The sequence below is a fragment of the Jaculus jaculus genome, chromosome 4, assembly GCF_020740685.1.
Source record: "Jaculus jaculus isolate mJacJac1 chromosome 4, mJacJac1.mat.Y.cur, whole genome shotgun sequence".
Classification (NCBI taxonomy): domain Eukaryota; kingdom Metazoa; phylum Chordata; class Mammalia; order Rodentia; family Dipodidae; genus Jaculus; species Jaculus jaculus.
In genome coordinates this window covers 20195313-20214935 of record NC_059105.1, presented here as the reverse complement: position 1 = coordinate 20214935, position 19623 = coordinate 20195313, and the positions used below count along the sequence as shown (strand labels likewise).

The following is a 19623-nucleotide window of genomic DNA, read 5'->3' as shown; positions in this document are numbered from 1 at the left end:
ACTTACATCTCAATACATTTTTAGCAGTTTTATTTATCTATTTGCAAGCAGAGAGGGAGAGAATGAGAATGGGTGCTCCAGGGTCTACTGCCACTGCAAACAATCTCCAGACACATGAGCCTCTTTGCGCATCTGGCTTTATGTGGGTGCTGGGGAACTGAACAAAGGCCTTCAGGCTTTGAAAGCAAGCACCCTTAAATGCTAAACCATCTCTCCAGCTCTTCAATGAATTTTTAACCCACTTGAGAGAAAACAGAAATAGGTCAAAAAATGCATAAAAACATCAAAAAGACATATAAGTGCCAGGCACGGTGGCGCACACCTTTAATCCCAGCACTCAGGAGGCAGAGGTAGGAGGATTGCTGTGAGTTTGAGGCCACCCTGAGATTCCATAGTGAATTCCAGGTCAGCCTGGGCTAGAGTGAGACCCTACCTCGAAAACCCCCTCCTCCCAAAAAAGAAGACATATAAAAATCATTTAATCTCATCCAGCATTATCTAAATTATTATTTAGCCACATTTTTAGCTGTTTGGATGCTCATGTAAAGTTCTTGGAAATGCTGACTCATTCTGATATTTAGCCACTCCTCTGAAAATAGTTATTAACAAAAACACTGCTGCCAAAAGGCTTCACCTTGAGTAATCCCTATTGGCCCAGTCACTAAATAAACAGGGAAGTTTGAAGAAAAGATAGTGATACCACTGTAGACTAAAAAGTGCATGTTAACAATGACTCAACATTTGAGGGGTTTCATAATAAAGGAAAAAGTTAAAGGTCTCAATCCAGGCTTTATTATGGCATTCTCCCACCTTCCCTATATGACCACTTCTCCACCCCCGCTGGCCCTGAACTCATGATTCTCCTGCCTCAGCTTCCCCAGAATTCTAGTATCTTGGCTGTCTGGATTACAGGTGTGTGCCACCATGTCAGACTTTTCTTTTAAAAACAATAATTTATCAAGGTGAAGTCATACAACATAAAAGCAGTATTTCCCAGGGACACACACACACACACACACACATGCACCCCAAACCCTTTCCCACTCAGTTACACCCCAGCCCCAAGTCAGCCTTTCATAGTATCCCCAGCATTGGACAACCACACGGCATCTACCTGGATCCAAACAGTCCCAGCATTGCAGATGTTAACAAAGTGCGGTGAGGGCCCTGGGGCCTGATGGAAGCCTTTTCTGTGATGAAAATGTACTGTGGGGCTGGGGAAATGGCTCAGTGGTCAAGGCGTTTGCCCACAAAGCCTAAGGACCCCAGTTCGATTCCCCAGGACCCACGTTAAGCCAGATGCACAAGGGGGTGTATGTGTCTGGAGTTCATTTGCAGTGGCTGGAGGCCCTGGCGTGCCTATTCTGTCTTTCTGCCTCTTCCTCTCTCAAATAAATAAAATATTTTTAAAAAGAAAATGTACTATGAAAAAAGATCCTGAATGAAAGATAAGAGTGCCCTAGAGCTCTTCAAATGGGCCACTATTTGAATCAAAAACTCAGAATATTATGTTCCAAAGAAACTCTGGAACCTAAGTCAGAGGGGCAAAAAGAAACATTTGCTTGGACACCACACTTTTCCTACAAGGTCTATAGGAACTAATCAGATTTTTGTAGGCCACGGACATCTCTGTCACACATTCTTTGCTGCTCTTGTTACTGTACTATCCCTTTAAAACTCCGTAAGTCAGGCTTGTGGAAATAGGATCCTCTGGCCATGGGTTGCTGACCTCATACTTTGAGCCCAAGGACAAAACACGGGATGGAGTTGGGAGAACAGGTATTGAACTGGACCTGTGTCTCTCACCTCTGTGGGGACTTAACATTTCTAACTAAGCCCATTCAGTGGCTCTCTGTCTGTCCCCAAGATAGCTAGCCAAGGATGTTTCCTCCTGGCATGGAGTATAAGATCTGTCTCCACTGAGCCTCAAGATGGCAGGTCCTGCTACTCTGAGCCTGGTGTTCCCTGCCCACCACTGTGCCACCAAACCCTATTCCCAAATGACAGCCTGCTGGAGGAGCCAAATACAAGAGGGGAGGCAGCTTACAAGAGCCACAACTGCCCATGGAGAGACAGGGCAGCCCGGAGCAGCAAAGCTACCCACCTGAGACAGCTCTCCACGCTTCTTACAGTTGGTTCCTCCAATGAAGACCATGTTAGGCATGACTGGCCTGGGATACTCGAACACAAAGTCATACCTTAACAGCCACAGAGCGTCCTGATATAAGGTGGGCAAGGACACATCCCTCTCAAGGAGCTCTGATGCAATGGCTTCGTACTTTGAATACAGACAATGAAATAGGTAGTTCTCCAAGATGCTAACAATGAAGTTGGCCACCCGCTGGGGAAATGTCATGTGGTCAGAGAATTTTGTGTAGAATCTGGGAATGTAGGACATGGGACTTGGACTCTGGCCCAGCATGTGCTCCAGAGAGCAGGGGAAGCCCCGGAAGAGGTACACAGAGGGTAGGTTGAGGTACTCAGCTAGGATCACACCACAAGGCATGGCTGGGTCTGTGAGAAGAGCATCGAACTTGCTCTCCCGGAGGAAGTGCAGAGTGGCAGGATCCTTGAGCAGACTCTGGCAGCTGAAGAAACACAAGTCGATGATGATCATGTTGTTCCTGTACTCGGTGTAAGTAGCCGTCAGGAGGGACCTGGGGGCAAAGTGATTGTTCCCAAAGGAGAGGAAGCGATTCTTCAGCTCTTCTTGGTCATAGGGTACTGGGAAGGCTTTCATTGTGTAGTGCTTGGATTCTTTCAAGAGCAAATTGACTTCTGGCACCAACACCACGATGTCATGTCCCCTGACGCTGAGCAGCTCAACTATCTCCTTCATGCTAAGCCAGTGGCTTCCATCCTGAGGGACCACGAGCAGCTTGTCACCTATAGCTAAGCCCCAAAGAGCTAAGAAGAAAAGCCCTGAAAAAACTCTCTGAACAGCGGGAAGGAGACAAGCCATCCTAGAAGGAGTTAAATGACAACAGTGAATGGTCCATACACCCTAAGGACAGAGCTTACAGCTCCTGAGTCTAAACTACCCAATGATTTGAACACTCCCCACCTTCCTTTCCCTTGCTCTTTACTGTGCCTTTTGCTTTGAAAGAAGCTAAATTAATATTTAACCACCTCCAAGCACACAGTTAACTCTAGTCAATATGCTCTTACCAACCTCCACCTGAGATTTTAAATTCCTGTTTTTATTCTCCATCTCCACCAATATGCCTCTCCGTCTTCCTCTCCAAGGGTCCTTGCCACTGTGTGAGGACAACTGGAGAGAGATCTGAGGGCCTAGAAGCCCTCTCTCTGGAGCTGGACTCCTGGTCATGACCATGGGAGAATAGCTGTCAATGCTTTGCCAATTTCTGGTCATCTTAGCTCGGAATAGAAAGGGGGGCACTAACTTAGCAAAGGACTCCTTCAAGTTCAGAACAACATGGTAGCCTTGTCACCTAAGATTCTGGTCATCGCCACAGTGGCTGGACGAAGGGCACTGCGAGGAGCTGAGTGGACCCTGGCAGAGTCTGAGATCACCTTTCCTTCCACCTCCTTTGGTTAAGCCACTAGGATGGGGGCCCTTTGTGGCTTGCTGTCAAATCTACTCCTAGTGGACACATGCTCTGGGATCCAGTGTGAGTCAGAGCCCAGTTGGTGGACTGCATCTCAGTTGCTACATCTGGAAAGTAAGTTTTGCATCAGGATCTCCCCCAAGGCTGCTGTAAGTAGTGTCCGAGTTTATCTCCAAGACTGAATGGGAAGATAGGTCCTCTCCGCCCTCAGGCTCCTTCAGGACCTGCTCAGACAGTTGGCTTCCATGTAGTATGACCTGAGGGGCACTAAGGTGGTCAGAAATCTTACGCATCAAAAGATCTAGTCTGCCTTGTAGATAAGGGAAATACAGGAGGAAGAATGAGGGGTAAATGACAGAGATAGAAAAATAAAATAGAAAATGGGCTGGAGAGATGGCTTAGCAGTTAAGGCGTTTGCCTGCGAAGCCCAAGGAACCAGGTTCAATTCTCCAGGACCCACCTAAGTCACATGCACAAGGGGCATGTGCATCTGGAGTTCATTTGCAGTGGCTGGAGGTCCTAGCAGCCTATTCTCTCTCTCAAATAAATAAACTATAAAAAAAAAGAAAAAGAGGGCTGGAAGGATGGATTAGTGGTTAAGGTGTTTGCCTGCCAAGCCAAGGGACCCAGGTTCGATTCCCCAGAACCCATGTGTGCCAGATGCACAAGGGGCACATGTGTCTGGAGTTTGTTTGCAGCGCTGGAGGCCCTGGCACACCCATTCGCTCTCTCTCTCTCTCTCTCTCTCTCTCTGTCACTCTCAAATAAATAATAAATAAAAATAAACAATTTTTTTTTAAAAAAAGAAACAGTAGTGTGCAAAGAACCAGGGGTTTCCTTTTGAGGAGCTGGTCATTAACTCTACCATGTATATAAGGAAAAAATCAGCTTTTTTCTCCTTATATATTTTCACTCACCACAGAACACCTCTGTGACTAGACGTGTGTGTGTGTGTGTGTGTGTGTGTGTGTGTGTGTGTGTGTCCAGTCCTTCTACAATGGCTAACTGCCCCACACTGCCTGATAGCTACAATTCAACTCTGACACTTCCCAGAATTGGCGACACCCTCGCATGTTGGCGGATCACCCCACAGGCCTGCCCTCACTTCAGTCACTCACGGCTTCTGCTAGGCTGGGCTACAAACCAGCCGTTCACCTAAGCCACCTTCTTAGGGTCAATCATTTGTCAAGATGGCCCAGAGAATTGAGGAGACAGTCAATTTACTCAGTTTCTGGTTGATGACAGTGGGTATTACCAAGGATACAGGTGGCTGGCAGGTGGATAAGCACAGGGGGCAAGGCGGGCAGGGGAGATGAGCAGAGCCCGCCTATGCTCTTGGGCACTGCTCTTTTGGGCACTGCTTTCATCACACCTTCAGCAACGCAGCCACCTTGCAAACCCCATCCTTCTGGTTCATGCAGGCAATGTATATGACAGATTAAATCAGTGGCCATTGGGGATCAACACCTTTAGCCCTTTTCTTCCCAACTGCTCCCTCTAATCTCAAGGTTGGTCCCAGGACAACCAGCTCCCATCCTTAAAACCTTCCAAAGGTCACTCCATTAACATAAATTCAGATAGAAAGGGGTTTGTTATAAGTTAACAGAGGAGCATTCAGGAAATAACAAGAGTTCATGGAGTTATGGCCAGGAATGGAGACAAAAAGCTAATATATTTCATACTCTTAAATCACAGTCTCACAACACATAGTTTTTACTTGCCTTTAGGATATTGTTTGAAGAGTGTGAGTCTGGTCTGCATGTGGTGGGAACTCTGGAGTAGGAACCAGAATCCTGCTGTGGCTTTCAGTCCAGCCACCCACCCCCGTCTGGGAGCAGCTCATGCAGGGCAGGTTTCTCAATGCAGCCCAGGGAGGGGAGGAGGGGTCATGTTTGTCTGGTCTGTTAGTTACAAGACCCAGGGAGGGCGGGTGGGGGCTGGATGTGAGAGAAGTGGTTCTTTGAATTACTGGAACAGACTCGCCCAGAGCTAGTCACGCACATTCGAACTGGCACGCGAGGGCCTGCCCAAACCCATGTCTTTGGCTCCCAAGTGTGCTAGGGCCCAGGAAAGGAGTAAAAAAAAACAATCTTGAAGAACAAGATTGAAGGGACCATCCCAAGAGGAGGCATGTCCCAGAGACAGCAGACACATAAGCTCATTCATTGTTCAAGGCACGCAGAGGTTCAGCTCAGCCCAAGCTGACACCCTCGTGGAAAGGCCTTCTGCCTGCCAATGATCACAGGCGTTCTGTCCAAACAGCAGAGGCACCTCCCCCAGAAGATCACGGGGCGGCACAGTGCAGACCTTCCGGGCAGGCAGAGCTTAGCCAAATTCTTTCCCAAAGCAGCAAGCACATCGAAAGCAAGCTGCCGTAGGTGGGGGAACCAAGAGGGGCTGCAGCCTCGGACTTCATGCTGGACCCCCACTCTGCTGAGGCCCATGTCCTGGGTTCTTCTAAGCAGAATCCTGCCCTGAAAAATCATATGGCTTGACTAAGGGCACCTTTCTTATTCCCAGCAGGCTCAAAGGGATACAGGTTGGAGACAGAAGAAAAATAAAAGCAACTATCACTTTGATAACATTACCAGAATGGGGTCTTCTAAGACAAGAGAGAACTTGGAAACATCTCTCAATTTTCTCACGAGATTTGTCTGCGTCGCTAAGAATGAAGTGTGTCTATGTGCATGTGTGTGTGAGTGTATGTGTGTGCAGGTGTGTATGTGTAAGTGTGTGTATGCGTATGTGTGTGTACGTTGTGTGTATGTGTATGTGAATCACACATCACAAGGAAGGTCTCTGAAAAATTGCTACCCAGGAGGACCGGTCCTGCCATGGGTGCTGGACTGGAACTGAGCATCCTCCAGGGTCACCATCCCCCTGAGTGTACAGTCACACAGGACAGTTTTCACTGACACATGACGTTAGATGCCACAACTCACTCCACTCCAGCGGTGGAAGCTATAGGAGGCAGAGTGCTCTGAACAAAGTCTTGGGCAGACCCCACATGGTCATATCTGACTCACACAACAGGAATGCCAGTGGGAAGTTATTGCCAGTGTCCAACTGCAGAAGCTGGTCTCTGACTTGTCGGAGGGGGCAGGGCTTGCAGCAATGTGGCTGGTGGTCTGTGAGCCCAGGCCACCAAGAAAGTCATGGAAAAGGTGAGGCAGGCAAGCCCAGGAAGTAGTTTCACCACATGGGCCACTGCTTGGCTTGAGCAGTAAACACACCCTTCTCCTACACAATGCACCTAGCAACCTTTCAGGAACCTGGGGCCCCACCCGCACCAAGCTGCAAGTACATTCTATTCCTAACATGAAGCAGCTTCTCCCTCAGTCCTCTTGGAGACCATTCTTTGTGATCAGAATCCATTCAAATGCATTCCTAGGTAAATTCTGGAATAGCAGGGAGCTATCCAACCTGGATTGGTTTTGGGTGTCTGGGCAGTAAGGCAAACTGTGTCCTCCAAGTGAACTTTTAGAGAGGAACCTCTACTTACCACCTTCTGCCTATGTATAATTGAGTGTGCACATGATCTAAATCAGATGCATCATGGGAAGAAATATGTGCGAGAGAGAAAATGTTATGAATCTAGCATTGAAGCCAGAAGACCACCCAAATGACAACTCTTGCAACTTATCTTTGTTCCCCAAAAATTCTTGGAAGAGAAGCCCCAGACCACCTCCTGGGCACTTGAGGTCACGTCACTTTAGTGGCCTGTTGCTTAATAAAGTTCCTTACTGCTTCGTTATTCACGGGTGATTTTCTTCAATTCTTTAAGATGCCAAGAACCTGGTCAAGAGGGTGCACACCAGGGACTCTTGCTGCTGCAAAGGAACTCCAGATGAATGTGCCACTTTGTACATATGGCTTTTAGGAGAGTGCTGGGGAACTGAGCATGGGACGGCAGGCATTAAACAAGCCCCTTTAACTGCTGATCCATCTCCCCAGCCTGTATCCCATGCTTTTCTTCCAAAGGATGCTTCATGTGAGTACCACACACTAACCAACTGCACCAATGAGCCCCTCAAAGCGTGTTTCATAGTTTGTAACTCACGGACCACAGTCAGCCTCTCTATTGGACAGTAAGCTTCTGTCATGTCCATTTGATTCTGGTCACATTCCCAGCCCTTGGCCAGGCACACAGGGACTCAGGAGATAGTTGGTGAACAAAGGACCCTTAAAACTAACAAAGGAGGGCAGGAGAAATGTCTTAGCGGTTAAGCGCTTGCCTGTGAAGCCTAGGGACCCTGGTTCGAGGCTTGATTCCCCAGGACCCACGTTAGCCAGATGCACAAGGGGGCATACACGCCTGGAATTCGTTTTCAGCAGCTGGAGGCCCCGGCACACCCATTCTCTCTCTATCTATCTGCCTCTTTCTCTCTCTGTCTGTCACTCTCAAATAAATAAAATAAAATAAAATTTTTAATTAAAAAAAAAAGCTAACAAAGGAAGAAACAGCGAGCTTTTTGTCATTCTATAACCCCAAACAAAACCAGTAACTCAACCGCTGAGGGGTGATAGGCTGTGGAGACAAATCAGCCTCACACTAAGCAACTTTCACTGCATGTGACATTCCCAAGAGGTCAAGGGCAAGATATTTCCCAAGAAGTAGACTGAGTATACGGACAGGCAGCCAAGTACAGAGACTGAGACACTGGCCTTAAAACCAGGACTGGGGTTGGGGCGGGGTGGCAAGAAGGCTCAGCAGTAAAGAGACTTGCCATCAAAGCTAAAACATCCAGGTTCCATTCCCCAGGACCCACGTAAGCCAGATACTCAAGGTGGCACATGCATCTGGAGTTCATGTGCAGAGGCTGGAGGGCCTGGTGTGCCCATTCTCTCTTTTTTCTCTATCTGCCTCCATCTCTCACTCTCTCTCAAATAAATAAAAATGCTTAATTAAAAAAATAATTTAGGGCTGGAGAGATGGCTTAATGGTTAAGGCACTTGCTGGCAAAGCCAAAGGACCCAGATTTGAATCCCCAGGACCCACGTTAGCCAAGTGTACAAGGTGGCACATGCCTCTGGAGTCTGTTTGCAGTAGCTGGAGGCTCTGGCATACCCATTTTCTCTCTCTCTCTCTCTCTCTCTCTCTCTCTCGTTCTTTCTCTCTTTCTCTCAAATAAATAAAAATAAAATATTTTAAAGAAAAAATAATTTCCTTTCTTTCCAAGGTAAGGTCTCACTCTAGCCCAGGCTGAACTGGAATTCACTACGTAGTCTCAAGGTGGACTTGAACTTAGGGTGATCCTCCTACCTCTGCCTCCCAAGTGCTGGGATTAAAGGCGTGTGCCACCATGCCCAGCTTAGAAAAAAAATAATTTAAAACCAAGTCTGGAAGCTCAAAATTTCTGTGTAATTGTATCCCATCTCGTCTCGCCAGAGCACCGAACTGTCCACACTGAGCCTGACTGCCTGCCAGCTGGGCTCGGTAGCCAATTCCACTAAAACTGAACAAAAAATGAAAAATCTGGGAGTGACTTTGTCCTATTAAGTCTACGTTAGTTTGACTCCTCAAAAGTAAAACTTCTGTATGACAAAAAAAAATGAAGACTGGTCAATGGAAACATATTTGTAATACACATGAAAAGGCATGCATTACTGTACCTACTCTTCATGAAGCTTAGGGCAACTGGCTCTTAAACCATAAGCACTCCGTCGTGGTGACAGAGTGGGACTCTGACGCACGGAAGAGGACTGAGAATGAGCAAGGCAGGCCTGGCCTCGGGAGTGGACGCCGAAGCAGCCGTATGAATTTTGGCCACGGAAAAGCCAACAAACGTTAACAGTTTGACAGCAAGAACCGGACAAGATGCAGAAACTCAAGTTCTCACACACGACAGAGGCAGTGCAAAGATCTGAAGTTTGCTTCCCAAATGCATTAAGATACAATATGTGCTCACCACGCAGCCCAGCTACTCCATTCCTAGAACATTGGCTGATTCAGAGAAAGCCACAAACGCAGCATCATTTCAATGTCAGGAGAACAGTTAAGCGTGTTTAGGACCGTCTTGTTCATAAAAGCAAAAAGTTGAAAACCCCTAAACGCTGACCCATATTGGCTGGTTAAAAAAAAAAAAATACTATAAAGCCACCAAAATGAAATCTTTTAAGCAGTTATCTCAACAGGAAACACCTGTGAGAGCGTTAAAAGATTTGCCTGATTTGTTGGCAAACTAGGAATTTATGGTAAATAAAATTCTGTCCAGTCTAACACTAAACTTTATGTGAATATAGGGGGGGATCATTTGCATAGAAAGACACTTCTCAAACAGCCAAGACCACATTCTGACTCAGGTAGCATAGAGTTAGCAACAAGGGAATTTTTATCTCTCACTGTCTTTCACTATTATTTTTCAAAACTGTAGTAAAAATGCAGCCTGGGAGCTGGAGAGATGGCTTAGCGGTTAAGGTGCTTGCCTGTGAGGCCTAAGGCCCTAGGTTTGATTCCCCAGGACCCACATAAGCCAGATGCACAAGTTGGTACATGCATCTGGAGTTTGTTTGCAGTGGCTAGAGGCCCTAGAATGCTTATTCTCCCTCCTCCAATCCATTTCTCTCTCTCACTCACTCTCTCTCTCTGTCCCTTCAAATATATAAATATTTTAAATAAAATAAATAAAATACATTTTTAAAAACTGAAGCCTGGACAGTATACATGGCTAGGTAATTGTGTATGTATACTTACCAATAAGGCACATTTATAAAACTTCATTAGCCCACAATTAAAGAATGGACACAACAATTCAACAAGCCAGAAAGAAATGTGAACTGAAACAAATGTAAATAAGAAATCACACTTGAACAAGAAATTCTTCTTTTAATGCTACAGTCTCATTTGGGAAGATTGCTGGGCTTAAACCCAGAAACTCACACATGCTAGACAAACACTCCACCACTGAGCTACATTCCTTTCCAGATGAGCCATTCTCCACATGCTAAGGAGCGACAGTGTACCTGAGGCAGCGGCTTTCCCGGGTGGCAGTTGATTCCGCCAATGAAGACGACATTGGGCATCACAGGTCTGGGGAAGTCCAGGACGAAGTCAGTGCGCAACAGCCAGACGGATGTGTGGCTGAAGAGATCAGTCATGGTCACTGGGGTTTGGAGAACTTCAGAGGCAATCTCCACAGCACTTTGGAAAAAGTAGGGGCAAAAGGCGTGCTCCTTCATGTAGGAGACATGGTTCTGCACTCTCTGCAGGAAAGTCATGCTGTCTGTGAATCTCAAGAGAAGTCTGGGGACATAAGAAGGGGGGCTGGGGCACTGAGCGCCTTCTTCAAGATAGTGACAAAATATTCCTCTGGCGAAGACCACGGATGGGAGAGAGAAGTATTTGGCAACAGTTAAGCCACACACGTCAAAAGGATCCAGAAACACTGCATCAAAAGAACTCTCCTTTAAGTATTCTACTAACTTCCTGTCTTTAAACAAACTCCTACAATTTGAAAACAGCAATTCAAAGTAGTCTTTGGCTGAATTGCTTAATACAGAAAATATATTGTGTTTTTCAGCCTTCCACTGAGAATCAATGAAAACCTTGAACTCACGGTTCAAATCCTCCAGCGTGTAAGACGTGGAGTAAGTCTTCACTGTGAAATCCTGCGACCGTCCCAGTTGCCAGCTCACCTCGGGCATAACAACCACCACCTCATGCCCTCTGTGGATGAGTTTCTCCACAACTGACTTCATGGTAAACCAGTGGCTCCCGTCCATGGGCACCACCAGCAGCTTACCCGCCCGGGCACAGCCACATGCCAGCAGCAGACACACACAGAGAGGCAGGGGAGGTGGCAGGATTGCAGGAGCCATGAGCCAAGTGCAGGCGGAGCTCGTCTAACTCCACAGCAGAGTCAAAGTGCAGGCAGGAAACCTGCCCCCGAGAAGGGCGTGTTGCAACATTCCGTAACAAAACACCCACTCTGCTAGCGCTTTACTAGTAAGAACAATAACAAATGAGCAGTGACCTGAGGAAAGCTACTTACATACGTCCCAGATAAGAAAGAGCTTGTAATCTTAGCCTCGGAGAGCATCATACAATGTGAGCTCAGACAGTTATTAAGACATGTGCGTGAGCCTAAGGATTCCAAATGTGAAAGGGGGAAGTAGATCTGAGGAAAGATTTCGTTTCTAAAGTCTGTTCCAAAGCAAGCTTGGATCTATCTTTACACTACTGTATTTGCTCAAAAAAAGGCTTGCTCCCTAGGGCTTCCGGGCATGACTGCAAGATCCTCAAGCCTCCTCAGCGGACTGGGGTCGAGCAGTGAGCTGCTCATGAGCAATTCTCCTGTGCTCTGCTCAGCAGCTCAGTTACTTGTCTTGATGTGTTTGCAGCAGAAATGCCTACTGCATTTCCGACTCTCTAAGGCAAACTGAAAACATTTCCCACGAAAACCTCAAAAATAAACAGTGCGTACTCTCCCCACTTTCATTCAACACAACATTAGAAGTCCTTGCCAAAGACACTAATGTAGAAAAAGAAGTAGGACATTCCAATGCAAAAGGAAGTTAAATTGTCAGTGCTTACTGAGGACACAATGTTCTATAAATAAACTTGCATAGAGCCAGGCGTGGTGGCACACAACTTTATCTCCAGCACTCAGGAGACAGAGGTAGGAGGATCGTTGTGAGCTCAAGGTTGGCATGAGACTATATAATGAATTCCTGGTCAGTCTGGGCTAGAGCGAAAACTTACCTCAAAAAAACAACAAAAAGGGCTAGAGAGATGGCTTAGCAATTAAGGCACTTGCCTGCAAAGCCAAAGGACCCAGGCTTGATTCCCCAGGACCCATGTAAGCCAGGTGCACAAGGGCGCACATGCATCTGGAGTTTGTTTGCAGTGGCTGAAGGCCCTGGCACACCCAGTCTCTCTCTCTCTCTGTCTCTTCCTGCCTATTTCTATCTCTTTCTCAAAATAAATAAATGAATAAAATTAAAAACAAGCAAAAAGAAACCTGAAGAGTCCACAAAATTTCTGTTAGAATTAATAAATAAACAAATCAAAGTTGCAAGACACAAAGTCAACAGCCAAATATTAGTAGGTCCCTAGACAGTAACAACTTAATAAAAAAGTGATTCAAAGAACATTTCCAGCAATTTACAAAAATATATATATATTCAGGAATAAATTTAACCAAGTCAATGAAAGACCTACACAATAAATACCATAAAACATTGATAAAGAAAAATTGAAGTAAACACAAATTCAAAGATCTCATGTCCCTGGATTGGAAGAATGACTATTGATAAGATGTCCATAACCCCCGAAGCAGTCTGCAGACTCTATTCAATGTCTATAAAAACAAAGAATTATTCACAAAGATAACAAAACAGTCATACATTTATATTGACCACAAAATCATGCAGCTGGCCAATACAATCATTAACAAGAACAAAGATAGAGGTATCACACTTCCTGACTTCACAACATACTATAAAGCTTTAGTAAGATAACATGGTGCTGAAAATAAAGAACAATAGGACAGAATGGAGAACTCTTAAATTTATGATCAGTTGTTTTGCCACAAAATTACCAAGAATATGCAATGTGGAAAGACCACTCTTATCAACAACAAATGATGGTGGAAAATGGAATGCAGAAAAATGGAATTGGATCCTTCTCTCAAACCATAGAAAAATCAATTCAAAGTGGTTTAAATACTTTTTAAAAGAGTCAATACCATGAAAACTAACCAAGAATTTAAATAAAGTTTAAATGAAGAAATTTAAAGAGCTAGACATGGTGACACACACGCCTTTAATTCCAGCACTTGAGAGGCAGAGGTAGGAGGATTTCTGTGAGTTCAAGGCCAGCCTGAGTTACATAGTGAATTCCAGGTCAACCTGGGTTAGAGCAAGACCCTACCTTAAAAAAAACACACAAAAGTTATTTATTTGCAAGGAGATAGGTGAGAGGAAAAAGAGAGAGAAGGAGAGAGAATGGGCATGCCAGGGTCACTAGCCACTACAAACCCACTCCGGAAGCATGTGCCAGTTTGGACACTTGTTTTTACGTAAGTACTGTGGAATTGAACCTAGGTTGTTAGACTTTGCAGGCAAGTATCTTAACTGCTCAGCCGTCTCTCCAGTCCCTGTTTAAACACTTTTTAAGACCAGAAAATATAAGACCACTAGAAGAAAGAATAAAGAGAAATGATGTAACATTGGTCTGGAAAATAAAGTTTTGAATATGACCCCAGTAGCAGAGGCAATAGAATTGTATCACGCTAAAATGGTTCTGTACAGTAGACAGAGAGCACCTAGGAATTGGGAAAAATGTACGTAAGCCATACATCCAACAGGGGGTTGATACCCAGAGTCTATAAGGAATAAACAATTCAAAAGCAAGAAAGCATGGCTGGAAGCCAGGAGAGAGTCAGTCCCCAGACAGTCAGCGTGTCTAGTGCCAGAAGGTACTACATAGGCGACTGGGGGAAATGACCAAGATCTGTCCAAGCAACACATTGTTTAACCTAATTAGCAACAAATAACCGGATGTGATGCCCACACAAGTGCAATAGTGGTACACAGCCATGGTGAGGAATCAATTGCTCTTGATTTGGCTAACTGATCCACTCAGTGGTACTAGACCCTTAGCTGGAGCTGGGAAACAAGTCAGAACCATACCCAAACACAAGCCCACTCTACAATATCAAGCTACCATCAATCACGGGGTATAAGAGGGCCTACACCTATCAAACTGTCTATCAAAAAAGTAAGTGTTATCTCAATTTTCCGGGTGCTAACTTACTCTCTTCTCTTTTCCAGATAGATGCAGATCCTAAGAAGAGAGCTGCCCCAACATACCTCAAAAGGGGCCCAACTGAAACTAAGGACAACTGGTGAAATAAGCAAGGGTGATGTTTTCCTGTGAACTAGATACCAGCACAAAGGGGAAGGAGATCAACGCAGAGAAAAATCAACTCCTACCAAATCAGAGAGCCAAAGCCTCAGAGGTCCCCAACACCTCAGCACTGAAGCAGACCAAAAATGAACCCAACATGGCTCAGGGAAATCTTGCGGAAGAGGGGGCGGAAAGAATGTCAGAGTTACATGTTGGGTCATGATTTGCAGAGACATTTATCATACTAATAACTGGGGGCTATCTCCACAATGCACGACCCATTTTCATTAACAAGGAGGGTCTAATGGGAGGGGGTAGATCACAGATGAACCTAAATAATGGTACCAAACTGCCTGTATTCACTGAAATGAAAACTAATAAATTAAATTAAAAAAAAAAAACAAAAGCAAGAAAGCTATGCTTAGTTTAGAAAGGGTAAAGTTTAAATATATAAATTTCTTAAAAGAATTTATGTAATGGAACAAATGATATATGCAAATGCACATCATCAATATTCGTCACTAAAATGAAAATCATAACCACAATGACATATCATCTCATACCTGGCAGAATGGCTGTTATCAAAAGAGAGTGGGCTGGGCTGGAGAGATGGTTTAGCAGTTAAGCGCTTGCCTGTGAAGCCTAAAGACCCCAGTTCAAGGCTTGATTCCCCAGTACCCATGTTAGCCAGATGCACAAGGGGGCGAACGCGTCTGGAGTCCAAAATGAAATGGAGCTCATTTGCAGTGGCTGGAGGCCCTGGCGTGCCCATTCTCTCTCCCTCTGCCTATTTGTCTCTCTGTTAGTCACTCTCAAATAAATAAATAAATGAAAAAAAATTAGAAGAGAGTGGGCTGGAGAGATGGCTTAGTGGTTAAGCACTTGCCTGTGAAGCCTAAGGACCCTGGTTCGAGCCTTGATCCCCAAGGACCCACATTAGCCAGATTCACAAGGGGATGCATGTGTCTGGAGTTTGTTTGCGGTGGCTGGAGGCCCTGGTGTGCCCATTCTCCCTCTCTCTCTCTCTCTCTCTCTCTCTCTCTCTCTCTCTCTCTCTCTCTGCCTCTTTCTCTCTTTGTCACTCTCAAATAAATAAATGAAAATAAAAAAAAAATTTAAAAAGGACAAAAGAGAGCTGGAGAGATGACTTAGCAGTTAAGGCACTTGCCTGTGAAGCCTAAGGACCCAGGTTTGTTTCCCCCATACCTATATAAGCCAGAGGCATAAGGTGGCTCATGAGTCTGGGGTTCATTTGCAGCGGCTAGAGGCGCTAGCATGCCTATTCTTGCTCTCTCTCTCTCTCATAAATAAATAAATTGAAAAACTTTGTTTAAAAAAAAAATGACAAAAGGAGGCTGGAGAGGTTGCTTAGTGGTTAAGGTGCAAAGCCAAAGGACCAAAGTTCAATTCCCCAGGGCCCATGTAAGCCAGATACACACGGTGGAGCATGAGTCGGGAGTTCATTTGCAGTGGCTGAAGGCCCTAGCATGTCATTTCTCTCTGTACCTGCCTCTTTCTCTCTCAAATAAATAAATAAAAATAAAATATTTTTTAAAAGGACAAAAGATAGCAGGTGTTGTCCTAAATGTAAGCAAAGGGAACTCATGTTTTCTGTGGGTGGAAATGTAAATTAGAATGGCCAATATAGAAAACTATATGGAGGGCTGGAGAGATGGCTTTGCAATTAAAATGCTTGCCTGTGAAGCCTAAGGACCTATGTTCAACTCTCCAGATCCCACATTGGCCAGATGCACAAAGGTGAGGCCAGCACAAGGTCATACATGCCAATAGGTGGCACAAACATCTGGAGTTCGATTTCAGTGGCTGAGGCCCTGATGCACCAATTCTCTACCTCTCCCCCCTCTCTCTCTTTCTCTGTCTCTTTCTCTCTCTATCTCTCTTCAAAATAAAAAAAAATGCTATATGGAGATTCCTAAAATAAAAAAATGACCTGTGACCCATCCATCCCACTTCTGGGTATTTACCCCAAAGATGTGAAATCAGGTGGTCAGGGAGCAGCCTGGGCTTCCATGTTCATTGCAGCACTATTCACAATAGCCGAGTGACGGAATCAACCTAAGCGTCCATAGACAGATGGACAAAGAAAACATTGTGGAGGATGGAGAAATTGCTCAGCAGCTCAAGGCCCCTATTTGCAAAGATGGACAGCCCAGGTTTGATTTTTCCAGTATCTACATAAAGCCAGATGCACAAAGTAGTGCATACTCTGGAGTTAATTTGCAGAGGCAGGAGACTCTGGCATGTCCACACTCACTTTCTGTCTGTATGTCTCTCTCTCTCTCAAATAAATAAATAAAATATTTTTTAAAAGAAAACACTCTATATACACCACAGAATACCATTTAGCCTTAGTCAAGAAAATTCTCTCCTTTGCAACATGGTTGGAACTAGAAAAGATTGTGCTAAGTGAAGCAAGCCAGGCAGAGAACGGCAGCTACCACACATGAGTAGTCATCTGCAGAATCGGAAACAATCCAGCTCACAGAGCAGGAAGTCAGATGGAGTTTACCGAGGCTGTGTGTGGGAGGAATGGGAGATGATGGATTCTCAGACAGAAGACATGTGCTGAGGTTATTTAGAGGGTGACATCAGTAAGACACAACAGAGGGCTGTGCTTTCCAAAACTGCTGTGTATGAAGCTAAATATTCTTACTAATACAAAAGCTATATATTTGACATGAAGGAGATGCTAACTAGCTTTATTTCATTATTCTATGTTGTGTTCATAACCCATGTGTCACTTCTTAGCCCACAAAGTTATACAATTTTCTTCACTGTAAAAATCAATAAAACAGAGAATGAAAAAAGAGTTAATAAAACCGCCAAAACTAGTTTTCTTTTTCTTTCTTTCTTTCTTTCTTTCTTTTTTTTTTTGGTTGTTTGTTTTTCAAGGTAGGGTCTCACTCTAACCCAGGCTGACCTGGAATTCACTATGTAGTCTCAGGGTGGCCTCGAACTCACGGCGATCCTCCTACCTCTGCCTCCTAAGTGTGACACCATGCTTGGCTTGATATGATCTTTTTAATGATGTCTTCTATTATTTTAATCTCTGTAGAATCTGGAATATCTATAGAATCTTCATTTTTATATTGTTAACTCATTTTATACTGATAACTCACTTATGTATTTGTCTTTTTAATCTGCCTGGGTGGAGCTTTATTGAGTTGATTGATCCTTAAAAGAAAACTCAGGGCTGGAGGGTGGCTTAGTGGTTAAGCACTTGCCTGTGAAGTCTAAGGACCCCGGTTCGAGGCTCCACTCCCCAAGACCCACGTTAGCTAGATGCATAAGGGGGCGCACGCGTCTGGAATTTGTTTGCAGTGGCTGGAGGCCCTGGCATGCCCATTCTCTCTCCATCTCTTTATCTGCATCTTTTTCTGTCTGTTGCTCTCAAATAAATAAATAAAAATATTTAAAAAAGAAAAGAAGACTCAGTTTTGAGGCCAGGCATGGTGGTGCACACCTTTAATCACAGTACTCAGGAGGCAGAGGTAGGAGGATCGACATGAGTTCGAGGCCATCCTAAGACTACGTAGTGAATTCCAGGTCAGCCTGAGCTAGAGTGAAACCCTACCTTGAAAAAAATAAAAAAAGAAAGAAAGAAAGAAAAGAAAAAAGACAAAAAAAGATCATATCAATTAATTCTCTACTAGATGAAATGGGACAAATTCCTTTAAAAACACAAGCTAACAAAGTTTACAAATAAATAACCCAAATTCAAATTGTGTTTTTCAAATTGAAATTCAAACTTTCTCATATATAACATCAAGCTCATATGACTTTGCTAATGAATTCTATCAAACACAAACAAAAGAAATAATATCAGTTACCTGCAATATATATTAGCAATTAGACGCATAAATTTCTTAATCAATTTATGAAGCCAATATTACCGCAAAAGCCAAAACCAGAGAGAGGCATTCAAGAATTGAGAACTGGGCTGGAGAGATTGCTTAGTAGTTAAGGCCATTGCCTATGAAGCCTAAGGACCCATGTTGGACTCTCCAGATCCCACATTAGCCAGCTGCACAAAGGTGAGGCAAGTGCAAGGTCACACATGCCCACTAGGTGGCACAAGTGTCTGGAATTCAATTTCAGAAGCTGAGGCCCTGGCATGCCAATTCTCTCTCTCTCTCTCCCTCTCACTCCCTCTCTCTCTGTCTCTAAAAAAAAATGTGGTAAAATATACATGACACAACATTCACTATCTTTCTAGTCTTAAAGTGTACAATTCAGCAGCCTTTAGTACAATCAGTTTTGTGCTCTAAACACTACTATGTACTTTTAGAAGGTGTTCACAACTTCAAAAGATAGCTGTCATTTCCTCCCCCTCAGCCCTCATGTGACCCCTGAACGGCTCTATGCCTCTCTGAATTTGCCTGTTCGGCGTGTTTCCCACAAGCAGAACCATGCAGTGTGCAGCAGTCTGAGGGCCTTTACTTTGCTTATGTGTGTAATGTTTTCAGGGTTCCTTTGTTTTGTAGCTTCCTTCTGCTTGCAGCTGAATAGTATTTCATTGTCTGGATCAACCATGGTTTTCAAATCTATTCAGCCTCTGACGGGTCTATGGGGTTGCTTCCTCCTGTTGATGGGTGTGAATCGTGCTATTAGGAATATGCACAAGCACTTTCTCCAGTCCTTGCTTTCAATACTTTGGAAGATGTCCAATAGAACTGTTGAGTCATAAGGAAATTCTAACTTTCACTTCCCTTGTTCTGCGCCCACCTGCCTATGTTAGTCTTCTCATTCCTCTTCACCCACACATGCATTTTACTTGTCTAATCTTCTAAATGCCAATGGTATTTGGGGTTTCTACTTGTATTTTCATAACAGTTCACACATCTTGTCAGGAAGAGGAAGCCATCCCCAATTTTCAAAGTCCTAAAACTGGAGTCCTTCTAATTTAAACACAACACATTATTTCACTTTCCCCTCAGTTGGCTGAAAGGTCACCCAATCACTAACCACATGCCACTTTCTGAGAGAATATGACTGAAATCCATAATCAGCCAAAACAAGGATAAAAATGCACAGTCTTGCCCTATTGAAACAGATGTGGAGGGGTTGGAGATATGGCTAGCTGTTAAAGGTACTTACCTGAAAAGCCTGATGGCCCCAGTTCAATTCCCCATACCCACATAAAGCCATATACATAGAGATAGCACATGCGCCTGGAGTTGGTTT

The 19623-nt window shown here is 44.5% G+C and overlaps 1 protein-coding gene across 5 annotated transcripts in view; it reads right to left on the bottom strand.

The window, feature by feature from the left end:
• LOC101617823 (UDP-glucuronosyltransferase 1-6) overlaps positions 1–19623 on the bottom strand; it is a 138078-nt gene that overhangs the window by 61803 nt on the left and 56652 nt on the right. The window contains exons 1-2 of one of the 5 annotated variants that reach the window (XM_004662225.2): positions 5291–5407; positions 2105–2963 (exon numbers count right to left, since the gene is read on the bottom strand). The exons of 3 other annotated variants lie outside the window; for them this stretch is intronic. In XM_004662225.2, the coding sequence (XP_004662282.2) occupies positions 2105–2962 (858 nt within the window). In that variant the 5' untranslated portion in view covers position 2963; positions 5291–5407. Of the gene's footprint in view, positions 1–2104; positions 2964–5290; positions 5408–10532; positions 11534–19623 lie in introns of those variants that run through there. One more of the 5 variants, XM_045147577.1, reaches the window with a different exon arrangement.